At 40.4% G+C, this 12,232-nt stretch overlaps 1 protein-coding gene across 2 annotated transcripts in view; it reads left to right on the top strand.

The window, feature by feature from the left end:
* Positions 1-1,487: 1,487 nt before the first annotated feature.
* tonsl (tonsoku-like, DNA repair protein) overlaps positions 1,488-12,232 on the top strand; it is a 112,437-nt gene continuing 101,692 nt past the window's right edge. Inside the window, exons 1-4 of one of the 2 annotated variants that reach the window (XR_005630667.1) lie at positions 1,488-1,733; positions 1,849-1,944; positions 8,248-8,390; positions 8,894-9,077. Coding sequence is in view for 1 of the 2 variants with exons in the window: in XM_039736657.1 (XP_039592591.1) it covers positions 1,709-1,733; positions 1,849-1,944; positions 8,248-8,390; positions 8,894-9,077 (448 nt within the window). In the remaining variant the exon portion in view is untranslated. The remainder of the gene's footprint in view (positions 1,734-1,848; positions 1,945-8,247; positions 8,391-8,893; positions 9,078-12,232) is intronic. The other variant, XM_039736657.1, reaches the window with a different exon arrangement.

Here is a 12,232-nt window from a genome sequence, read left to right as displayed (position 1 = left end):
TCTTCATGTGTTCAATTATTTTTCCCTGTGTCATTCCACATTATTATACATAACTTCATTTACGGACTTATTTGTTAAGATTTCTTTGTACGTGTGGATTATGTGTGTTGTTACCGACATCTGTTGAAAATTTCATTTCAGTAGCCCCATTAGAAATGTATTTACAGAGAAAAACATTGACACATTCAATACTTATTTTCCCCACTGTATTTATTATTGTTGTAAAAGTCAGTATAATGACTTAAGGCAGGATTTGTATGTGGTGCTAGGGACATACCTCATCAAAATACGTCATTATTAAATGTTGATGAAATTGGTGAAAATTTAGAACAGGAGCTGCACAGAGAGGGAAGGCAGGGAAAAATACAAAAGAAGGACAGGCTTGTTTCATTATTTAGGTTTTTAATTGTATCATAGAAAAAATGAAGGATTTTGTACAATCTTCAATTAAAGAAGGCATAGGGCCACAGGCAGGGTAGTTTATTAACCATATAGAACAACTTTGGGTTATCATGGCCACTGTTTTATACTGCTATAGTATGCATGGTTGGCTGCAGTTACTTCATCTATGTAAATATGTTGATGGTCAGAGAAAGCCCGGACATGCACAGTGAGGCCAGTCTTAAGTGGCAGGCTCTCAAGGCACTATTATATAGATATTATAGATCATAATGATGAATTATACCATGTTGTTGAATGCTTAAAGAACATCTCGTTGCGTTTCAAATGAGATATTTTATTTTGTTCTCACCCGAGGGCTGAGTTATAGTGAACTCAGTAAGACTATCTAATGTGGATGGGACAGAGGAAGATAGAAAATGATCAGAAATAGATCCAGCAAGGACAGAAGGTCAGATATTTTTAAGGATTCATTTGGTTAGACCTGCAAAACTTTATTCCATAGACTTTTAACGCTGATGCCATTAAGCGCTATGACGTTTTGTTAGATTTTGGAAGGTTTCAAGTTAATGGAATACTTATCTATACTCACTGCATCAAGTTGATATCCAATAAGCAAAATAATTTTTACAATGTAAGGTTTCAGTAGCTTTAAAATGTAACAGAAATTTTATCTAAATTCCATTAATAGTTTGAAAAATACACTTCTCCATTCGTTTTCAATCTCGTTTAATCTAGACTAGGATCACAGCACGAAGGCAGGAACCTTTCAAAGGAGTTGAAGACATCTGCAGATTATCTTCAGTGTTGCAAGTACCTCTGCCACCTTACTTGACTGTCACTGTAGTATTATTCTGTTGTAATTATTGTTTATCTACATTGTTGTCATTTACTACAACGAATAAAAATATAGAAAAATAAAAACTTTCACCTGCTTCTCGAATGGATGGTTCGCTCGCTTTCAGCCAATTTAGCGAGCCTTTAACGTGCTCCTCCCTATATGACGTTTTGCGCGAATGGCCAGCCCCTAGAGGGAGGCAGCGGGATTCTGGGAAATTCTCTTGTAAATTTTCCGAAGAGTGAAGGAGGAAATGATTGGTGCGGTACGCTCACCTTTCCGCATCCACAAACCAATAAAAATCCGACTGCGCTGGTGGGGCGAGTCAATTTCAAATGATTGGTGGTACGCTGCTCGTAACCGTATACAGCCACCAATGAGAGTATTAGTGTGTTCTGCGCGCGGGAGCTGCGTAACAAGAATAATGAAGATATCGGCGGGCCAGGGTCGCAGTAATTTGCTATTGCCAAGATGAGCAGCGAAAAGGACATTAGGCGTGAGTACACTTATGATTCACTGGTTCACCTTGTTTGGGGGATCAAATGGCAAAGAGTAGAGCTTTTCGATTCGTCCGCGTGTTCAGCGATTTTTTTAACTTTTCTCTTTCGCAGACCTTCAACGGGCGAAGAGTAAAGCTCAGCGTAACAAAGATCTGAGAGAGGAGGCGAACGTGTGCAATCGTTTGGGAGAACTACTAGCCAACAGAGGCAAGTAAACTTGATTTTTCGAAAAACATTTAATGTACTAGCCATCCCTTTTCGTGAATCGGACCTGAGATGTCATTTCATCGCATGACACGCTCTTGAATACTCCCATATTCTCTCAAACCTGGGTGTTATGGGTCATCTTCACTAAAATACTTCAGATCTTGTGAGTATTCCCACCCGAATAACTAACAAGCCATTTATTATTAAGGGCTAAGCAGTAATTTGTACGGTATACTATGACGTTAGTAAAGCATGAATACATGTCAGGGTGTATATGAGTGATTCCAAGATATTGATTTATTACTCTACTGATATTTTTTTTTTATTTGACAGCAAAACATTAGCATACTTTTAGAAAGCACCCAGGATCTCATATCCTGGTGCTTTTAACCGAGAAGGTGAGTAGTTGGCTGAAACGTCTATTGAATGCGCTTTGACTTGTGCAATCCCTAATAAGAACGGACATTTTAGTCCCTTTGACATACTGTATACTGGGTATGCGTGAAATTTGTGATTTTAAACATCTGGAAGAAGGTCGATGTTTTTATTTACATATCTGCCTTCAATACAGATGGTTTTGCACAATGCGCTCCACAGTAGGCTTCACTGTAACAGCATGTGTCTTCCTGATTTTACATTTGATTGTCAATACGGTAATCTGAATCGGTCATTGGTGAAGATCACCTTAAAGAAATACTAGTACCGGTAGTTACTTTGTCTTGCATTTTGCGCGCCATTTAATTTTTATTGTGAATTGGAATACATTTGTCACCATTTATTATATAAGAATAGTAATTATAAAATATGAAAAATGTTCTTTTTAAACATTTTACAAATTGTGCAGGAGCAAGTAATATGTGACCCAATAATGACTAATGCAGGATAGAGATCGCGACAGTTCAAATTTCTTTGGCTTTTTTCAACCAATAATTTATTTTCTGTCTGGGATGCTTTACAAGTGATAACTAGTTACAAATGCAAGCCCCACTTCCACGACCAAATACTAAACCAAACCCTCACTATACAATTAGTAGAACAGTTCTTATTGCAGGTTTGAGAAACATCCCTCCACCACTCAGGACAATGAACTATCTGACTTGTCTATCTTAAAGTCCAGCTAGCTCACACACTTCTGAGCATGAACTGCGTGTGCTCTTTCAGAAACAAAAATGTCAAAGCTCCTGAGCCAGGCTTTGTCTCTCACGACATTAAGACATTGCGCTGGTCAGTTAGCACCTGTGTTAACAGAAATATTTGTTTCAAAGATTCCACAATCATTTCTGTGCCCAGGAAGGAAAATATTTTCGTTTTTTAAATTATTACAGGCCAGTAGTGCCGACCTCTGTATAAATGATTAGCATATTAAGTCTGACACAGATTTTTCTCATTCATCCACCACAGCTTGCCAACAGGTCAGTTGAGGATGCAGTTAATATGGCTGTCTACCACATCTTGCAGCATTACGACTCCTCCACTACTTATATCAGGATCTTATTTGTGGATTTCAGTTTTGTATTTAACACAACCATCCCAGAGCCGCTTCATGGTAAACTTGAGTGTATATTGTGCTAAATGTCTTTGGATCCCTGATTTTCTAAGAAACAGGTGACATACTGTGAAATTGGGCAGATACCAGTCAGAGCTTCAGACCCAGAAAACAGGGTTGTCTCATGGCCGTTTTCTTTCTCTCCTTTTCTCTACCTACACTAATGACTGCACCCCCCCCAACAAACCCAATGTTAAATTGCACAACTCTTCCAATGATACCACTGTGACTGTCCTGAATACATATAGGAATGAGTTGCCATACCATAGAAAGATGAATCGGCTGGATAGTTGGTGCACCGCCAAATCTTAACGTAAATACTTGGGGAATGAAGTAGTTATACCTTTAAAAAGACACTGCTTGCCTCCTATTCCTCAAATTCTAAATAATGTCACTGTCAACAATGTGGAATAATTTTCATTTCTTGGCACATCTATTACCCACATGCTGAACTAGGAGAAAAGCATAGCATCTTTTGTCAAAAGAGCTCTGGAGTTTAACCTTTCCTAGTCAGTGCTGGTTCAATTTTATTGAGCCATCATGGGGAAAAAAAAAAAGCATCCTCACTTTCTCCATAATTGTCAGGTATGGTAGTGAAAGTGCTCACTCAAAGTTTGCACTGCAGCATGTATTTTGGGCAGCAAAATTGATTGTGGGACTGAAAGTGAACTCTATTGAGAATCTGTATGCATCATGGGTCAGAAAATGTGCTGGAAATATAATTTAAGACTGTACTCCCCTGGGTAACTATCTTTTTTTAGTTATTACTTTCACAGAAACATTGCTGGTCAATTAAAACAAGCGTTACTAGGCACATAATGATTTTTGTTTCTACTGCACTCATTCTGGTTAAACACAGTCTCTGATTCTGTTTTTCCTAACCTCAAAATTATATTTACTGCTTAAAGACTTGCATGGTCTATTACTAGGCATAAGTGTATTTCTGCATTGTCAACATGTTTTATTTATTTTCTTTTGTGCAGTATATTATTATCAACAGTTATACAGGTATATAATGTTGGGATGGTTTTTATGTATTCATTTGTGTGGAGTTAATTGTATTTACTTTTGTTATGTGTGTGGAAGTAACACCAAGAGAAATTTCTGGTAATTATGTTGTCTGGCATTAAAGTTCAAATTTAATATAGAAATTCAATAATTAAGGGATTTTGGAAATGTAGCCACTTTACATAATATGGAAGACAAAATTGAAAATTATAAACTGAAAGACTGATAGCTGTGAATATCTTAACATTTTTTAGAAAAAAATGATTGTGTGTGTGTGTCTGTATATAGTGCTTTGAAAAATAAATGTTTCAGATCAAACAAATTTAAATATTAAAGATAACCCAAATAAACACAAAATGCAGTTTTTAAGTGATGATTTTATTTATTAGGGGGGGGAAAAAAACTATCCAGACCTACATGGCCCTATGTGAAAAAGTAATTGCCTCCCTTAGCAGCAACAACTGCAATCAAGCATTTGCGATAACTGACAAGGAGTCTTTCACCTCGCTGTGGAGGGATTTTGGCCCACTCTTCTTTGCAGAATTGTTTCAATTCAGCCACATTGGAGGGTTTCTGAGCATGAACTGCTTTTTTAAGGTCATGTCACAGCATTTCAATTGGATTCAAGTCCGGACTTTGACTAGGCCACTCCAAAACCTTCATTTAGTTTTTGTAAGCCATTCAGAGGTGGACTTGCTGGTGTGTTTTGGATCGTTGTCCTGCTGCAGAACCCAAATGTGCTTCAGCTTGAGGTCACAAACTGATGGCCAGACATTCTTCTTCAGGATTTTTTAGTTGAAAGTAGAATTCCTGATGGGAATGGGGATGAGCAGTAGACCTGGGTTGGCTTCCCTGGTCCTCTCTGTGTGCAGTTTGCATGTTCTCCCCGTGTCTGCGTGGGTTTCCTCCCACAGTCCAAAGACATGCAGGTTAGGTGCATTAGCAATCCTAATTTGTCCCTAGTGTGTCTTGGGGGGTGTGTGTATGTGCCCTGCGGTGGGCTGGCGCCCTGCCCGGGATTTGTTCCTGCCTTGCACCCTGTGTTGGCTGGGATTGGCTCCAGATAAGTTAAGATATAGTGGGTTGGAAGATGACTGACTGACAGAATTCATGATTCCATCAGTCACAGCAAGTCGTTCAGGTCCTGAAGCAGCAAAACAGCCCCAGACCAAGACCATCACACTACCACCACCATGTTGGTAAGATGTTCTTTTTCTGAAATGCTGTGTTACTTTTATGCCAATGTAACGGGACGCACACCTTCCAAAAAGTTCAACTTTTATTTCATCAGTCCAAGAATATTTTCCCAAAAGTCTTGGGGATCATCAAGATGTTTTTTGGAAAAAGTGAGAAAAGCCTTTATGTTCTTTTTGGTCAGCAGTGGTTTTCGCCTTGGAACTCTGCCATGCATGCCATTTTTGCCCAGTCTCTTTCTTTTGGTTGAGTCATGAACACTGACCTTGACTGAGGCAAGTGAGGCCTGCAGTTCTTTAGATGTTGTTCTGGGTTCTTTTGTGATCTCTTGGATGCATTGTCACTGCACTCTTGCAGTAATTTGTGTAGACCGGCCACTCCTGGGAAGGTTCACCACTGTTCCATGTTTTCTCCATTTGTGGAAAATGGCTCTCACCGTGGTCCACTGGAGTCCCAAAACTTTAGAAATGGCTTTGTAACCTTTCCCAGACTGATAAATGTCAATTACTTTGTTTCTCATCTTTTCCTCAATTTCTTTAGATCGTGGCATGTTGTCTTCCTTTTTGAAATCTTTTGGCCTACTTCACTTTGTCTGACAGGTTCTATTTAAATGATCTCTTGGATCAACAGGTCTGGCGGTAATCAGGCCTGGGTGTGGCTAGTGAAATTTAACTCGGCTTTCCAAAAAATGTGATTAACTAAAATTACTTCATGATTTAACAATGGGGGCAATTATGTTTTCACATAGGGCCATGTAGTTTTGGAATTTATTTCACTTAAAAACTACATTTTGTGTTTACTCGGGTTATCTTTGTCTAATTTTTAAATTTGTTTGATGATCTGAAACATTTAAGTGTGACAAACATGCAAAAAATAAGAATCACGAAGGGGGCAAATACTTTTTCACAGGTGTGTGTATGCATGTTGTGGAGCCAACCCGGACACAGACACGCGGACATGTTGTTACTCACCACCACACGTTTATTATTTACAATATTTACAATAAATGGTCACTAAGACCCAGTCCATTTAGTGCACAATTACCCCAACACACAGTCCTGGCCACAAAATGCCTTTCTTCGGGCCGCCTCCACACCTCTTCTGCCTCGTCCTGCTTCCACTTGACTCCAGCCCTGAATGAAGGGAGACGGTCCCTTTTATATCCCCCCGGATGAGCTCCAGGTGATTCCCGACACTGTTCTCCTGGCAGCTCACCTGGTGTCCTCCTTAATCTTCCCCCCCCCAGCACTTCCTGGTGTGGCGGAAGTGCTGAGGTAATAGGTCCCCAAGGCAATGGGGTGCCTCCTGGCGGTGACCATGGGCCCCTGCAGGGTGGGGCTTCCATGCCCTCAACCCGTGGCCCCCAAAGCAACCAGGATGGCGGCCTCCACGTGATCCAGGGTGGGTGCAGACCCACATCCAGTCCCTCACGGCGTCCCGGCCGGGTCGTTGCCCCTGGCATCCCTGACAATGCATATAATATATTATAAAAACTCCTTGAAGTGTTCTCCTTTGCTGACAGTAGACCTGAAACAATGCAGGAGTTCTCAGTATGAAGCAATAAGCCTGCAATTTTGAAGCATCTATTTTCACTGTCAAATCAGCTGTAAAATGGCGATGTCTTGAAGGTTTTTTTTTATGTATTTATTTATTTTATTTATTTAATTAATTTTTTAATGTTAGGACAGCTTTTTAATGACTAAATTGTGTATGTTGTTCGATTGTCTCTTAGGCAGCAGCTGTTATCATCCAGGCATTGTTCATGTTATGCAAAAAACCTCTTTCATATGCTTTACCCAAAAAGGAGACTCTGAACCATCATCAGATAAGAGGGTTCCTATGAACATCGAGGGGTAGACCTGCATTTGTTGACCCCATCTGTCTGGCTCTCTCAAAATGTTTAGTTGTTATGACAGTTTTCTTTTACTGGGGAAGGTAATTTCATTGCATAAACTGCAGGACCATTTGTTGTGTGGTCATTTCTTAATCTGCCTGCTTCTCTTACTCAGCCTGTGAAGATGCTTTGACGTCTGTCTTAAAATGTGGTCCTTGAATTTTTGCAGAATCTTTATGAATCTCTACATATGGCTGGATGCCTTTGTATTTTTTCAGTTGAATAAGCCCCTGGTTTGCTTCTGGATCTTATCTCACAGCAAAAGACTAAGTCAATATGAAGGACTCCAGAATGACATACATTTTATACATTGCTGTATGTAGTCATTTTTGGTATGCTATTGTAAAATGCAAGTTCTACATGCTTTTTAAGCATTACTAACTATTTTTGGGTGTTTTACTAAAGATAAGCACATGTTCTGTTGTATTATTGACACTAATGAAACTATAGAGGCAATGGTTTAGTAGCTAAGGCACTTGGTTGTAGACCATAGGGTTACTGGTTTGGCGTGTGCCGCAAGCTCACTGTGTTACCCCACTATGTCACCCAACCAGTCTGTGTATGAAATAAATATAAGTGTTTATATTTAATACATGTATGTTAAACTGTGTTTTATATATTTCTGTGACTTTTAGATAACTATAGTCCTTTGCTCCTACAGGAGACTTTAGTGCGGCAATTGAGGAGCATCTTCAAGAGCTACACCTGTCTGATACCCTGAATGATGTCATCGGCAAGGCTGTTGCACACAGGAAGATCGGGGAGTGCTTTGCAGAACTGGGCAACTATGACAAGGCACTGAAGGTCTGCCCCAATCTGTCAAGCAGCATGTGTCACACACAGACTTTAGTGCATTAAAAGCCTTCATGTTTTGATTTGTCTGTTTTATGCTGCAGTGTGAAACCGTCTGTGATATCGTTGACTGAATTCTTTAGCAATACTTTCATTGCAGTTAAATATTCTTCAGCAATGCATAATTCACAATAAATATCTGTTTCCAATCATTTTCAAGTACCACTGAACTTCAGACCCACCCCACATGGGATAGCCATATGCCAATCCAGAATGTGGAGGAAACTCAATCCTCTCTTTACCCTGTATGGCCCAGTTCCTCCTCTTTTCTTAATTCAGAACTTTACTCTGCCATTATGTTAATCATTCCTTTCTAGGGAAAGAGAACCTTTCTTGAGAGTTCCTCATAAAACTTAACATTCCAGTACAAGGTGAAGTGTTTGATTAAATCTTGATGTTTTCAAGGATGTCGGCTGATGTAAAGTTTTTAATTTTCTTTTCTTTCTTATGCATAGCATCAGCGTCAGCACCTGGCACTTGCTCAATCAGTTGGTAATGACCTGGAAGAGCAGAGGGCCTGGGCAACCATTGGCCGCACTTTCCTATTCCGCAATGAGACTGACCAATCTCGGGAGAGTCTACAGAAGGCAGAGGATGCCTTTAAAAGAGGCATGCGCATTATTGATGAAAGACTAGACGGTAGGACCCATTTGCTGATCGATGTTATGTTTATAACTCTCTTCGTATGTGATAAGTAGAAATATCAGTATTTTATTTTTGCTATTATATAATTTATAAGACAGAATGCATCATAGGAAGTTAAAACCCCTATCAAACTTTTTTAGGATTTATGGTTTAGACCTAATGGTTTTTAAACTTGCCGTTGTGGAAGAAGAAAAAAAGTTACTTGATAACAGTCCTGTGTAGTGCTTGTTGATTAAGGCTTGATGTTTGGCTCAATTCAACTAAGATAAGGATAAATAAGATGGAATAAATGGCTGGATTTGTCTATTTTAGCCGTTGAATTGTTTTTCATAAGTCGCATCATGAAAATAAAAAAACACATTCTAAAAAGACACTGTTAGTGAGAAATATGGGCTGCACAACATGATGTGAGGTAATGCCAGAGTTTCCTATTATGCCAAGGATACTGAAATGAAATGCCAATACAGGTAGTCCCCAAGTTACTTACATGACTTACGAATGGGGCTGCAGCTGCGACACATGCACCTCAGTAACTGCCGGTCCGTCATCTTCGACCTGGGGACGCTGCAAGCGGTTGCTGGAGGGGGGCGATTTCACTGCTCACGCAGTATAGTGTCCCTGGGGCGACTCCCGGCGGCAAGCGGTGACCCGTGGTCCATAGTCACAGGGGCCACAGCTATTGCTCATGTGCAGGACGGAGGCTTGATGGGGCGGTTCGCTGCCCGCTCACCATGCTGCCTCAGCTACTGCTCCTGACTGGACACAGGCTGGACGGAGCGGAGGGGGGCGTCTCACTTCCTGCCCACCACACACGGCTGCCCTATTCGTTCTCGGTGGGTGGCTGGTGATGCTGCAAGCCGTGACCCGGTTGTGGCTGAACAGAGGCCATTGAGGGTGAATAAGGGCGGCGGGGGGTAACATGTAGTGTGCCTTGGGTGGCTGCCTGTTGAATGGGGGAGGTGGCGGGCGATTCACTACCCGCCTTTGGTCGCACCGTGTTTGTTCTCGGAGGGGCGGACGCTGCAAGCAGCATACTGTAGTGGAGGTGACTGTGTGGTGGGCGGGTGGTGAATCGCTCTTCGTCACCCCCGTTCATTCTCGATAGCAAGCCTGCTTGTACTGTTACACACATAGCAGGAAGTTGTCTCTTGTCAGTACATCAGACGTGTTGACGACGGGTGCCTTCCTGCTGTTGTAGCGTATATAGTGCTGTGCAGAAGAGCTCATCTTAACCTTTTGTCTTCACTCTTCAAGAATGTCTCTGAAGCACAAATCTGATGCAAGCACTGGTGATACAGTAAAGAAGAGAAAAACCATCACCATTGAAAATAAAGTAGAAATAATAAAGGTCAGAGAGAGGTGAAACTCCAGTATTCATTGGCAGAGCACTTGGTTACAGTTGGTCAACAATAGCATTTATTAAACTAATGTACCTGTTCCGACTTACATGCAAATTCAACTTAAGTACAAACCTACAGCCCCTATTTTGTACATAACCCGGTGACTGCCTGTATAGAGAAGAAAGGCATGTAAGTGTCCAAAGTGATTAAAGAGGTGGGCCCGTGACTGTGTGTAAGGTGGTAAGGTGGGATAAACTCTCTTCATTGGACAAGTTACTGAAAGTCTATGAAAGACCAAAGGTGGTATAGATGTGTAGTAGCAATGATATTTGCTGATGCAGCAATTTCATTTTAAACTATTTTCTCCAAAAATGAATTACTTTTTCATTCAAATTTAAAAAAAATAATTTAGATAAGCACAAGTATTCCCTCTGCCACCATTTCTCAAGACATGTTACATTGCTTCATTAAAATGGCAGGGTACATACGATAACTGAGAGAATTAGCTGCAATTGTTTTCCGCCTTTCCCCACTTTGAGCATTGAAGAGGTACTGTATGAATATAATTTGTTTTTATTATTCTCTGCTACAAAAACTATATCTAATGACTATTATTTGAGTAAATATGTCATAGATTTCAAAATGCTTTTTGTATGAGGATTGTAGTGTTGAAATTTGGGAAGGAGAAGGAATCTTCTAAGCAAAAGCTCTTGCAGATTATCTTGAATTCTTACCTGACTGGCAACTAACCCTAACCTTTAAAGCCTTTGATCTCATTGAAAACACTTACAGTTGACCTGCTGAATGTTGTTTCATTGCTGACTTGCCCTTCTTTTATTATTTTCAAAGTGTGCTGAATAAAAGTCTTTAAAGCACTTATGTTACTTTAAATACAGTGTATTGTAAATTCATTATTACTAATTATGTCAATATGCTTTTGAGCTCCTGGATCTCTGCCATTTTTAAATGTTATGCTCCTGGAAAGCCCTTATTCTTTTAAAAATATCGGTTTGAGAAGTGGTGGACCCTAGACCTTGGCTTGTTCAATTTACTAAGGCACACGTTGGGTTTAAGTTAAGCACTTCTCCAGAAGTCTAAGACACATTTTCATTTATTTCAGATGTGGTTTATTTTGGAATGTTGTCTTAATATAGTTGCTTTATAGCGCCATACATGTACAGGCTTACAGCTGCTTTAAGCAAAGAGACTTACTAGCTTAGCATAAGCAGACCAAATAGTTAAGCTACACTTGGGCCAATCACCAAAGCCGGTTCCTGCTTACCATGCTGCTCTTATTGGAAAACTTATTTTCCTCAGCTTCTAACTCCTACAGGAGTATGGCAATCGTCTACACCAGGCGCTCTTATTACCTTACCTTGAGTGTATTATAAAGATTCCTGTGTTCATTGTTTGGTTCATCTATTCTACAGTTACTGCTAACTGTATTGTTTATATAAGTGTTAGGTATCTATTTTATAGCGCCCCACGTGTACAGCCTTACCTGCATGCGGACAGTTGACTCAAGCACTGGGACTTACTAGCTGTGCACAAGCAGACCAAACAGTTGTCCTCAAGTCTGAGCTATACCTGTGCCAATCACCAAAGCAGGTCCCTGCTCACAGTGCTGCTTTGTATTGAAGGCGTCTCTTCTCAACTGCTAACCTCTGTAGGAATATGGCAATCACCCACACCCGGTGCTCTTAACAATATACCTTGACCCAATCAAACAGTGTAAAATTAATATTTGTCACCCACCAAGGCAAGCACCGCTCCCCCAAACTGACACAACACAACTCTTCTTCTTTCTCT

This window comes from Polypterus senegalus, chromosome 15 (assembly GCF_016835505.1).
Source record: "Polypterus senegalus isolate Bchr_013 chromosome 15, ASM1683550v1, whole genome shotgun sequence".
NCBI classification, from domain to species: domain Eukaryota; kingdom Metazoa; phylum Chordata; class Cladistia; order Polypteriformes; family Polypteridae; genus Polypterus; species Polypterus senegalus.
The sequence above is the reverse complement of the archived record's forward strand: the minus strand, read 5'-3'. Positions and strand labels throughout refer to the sequence as shown.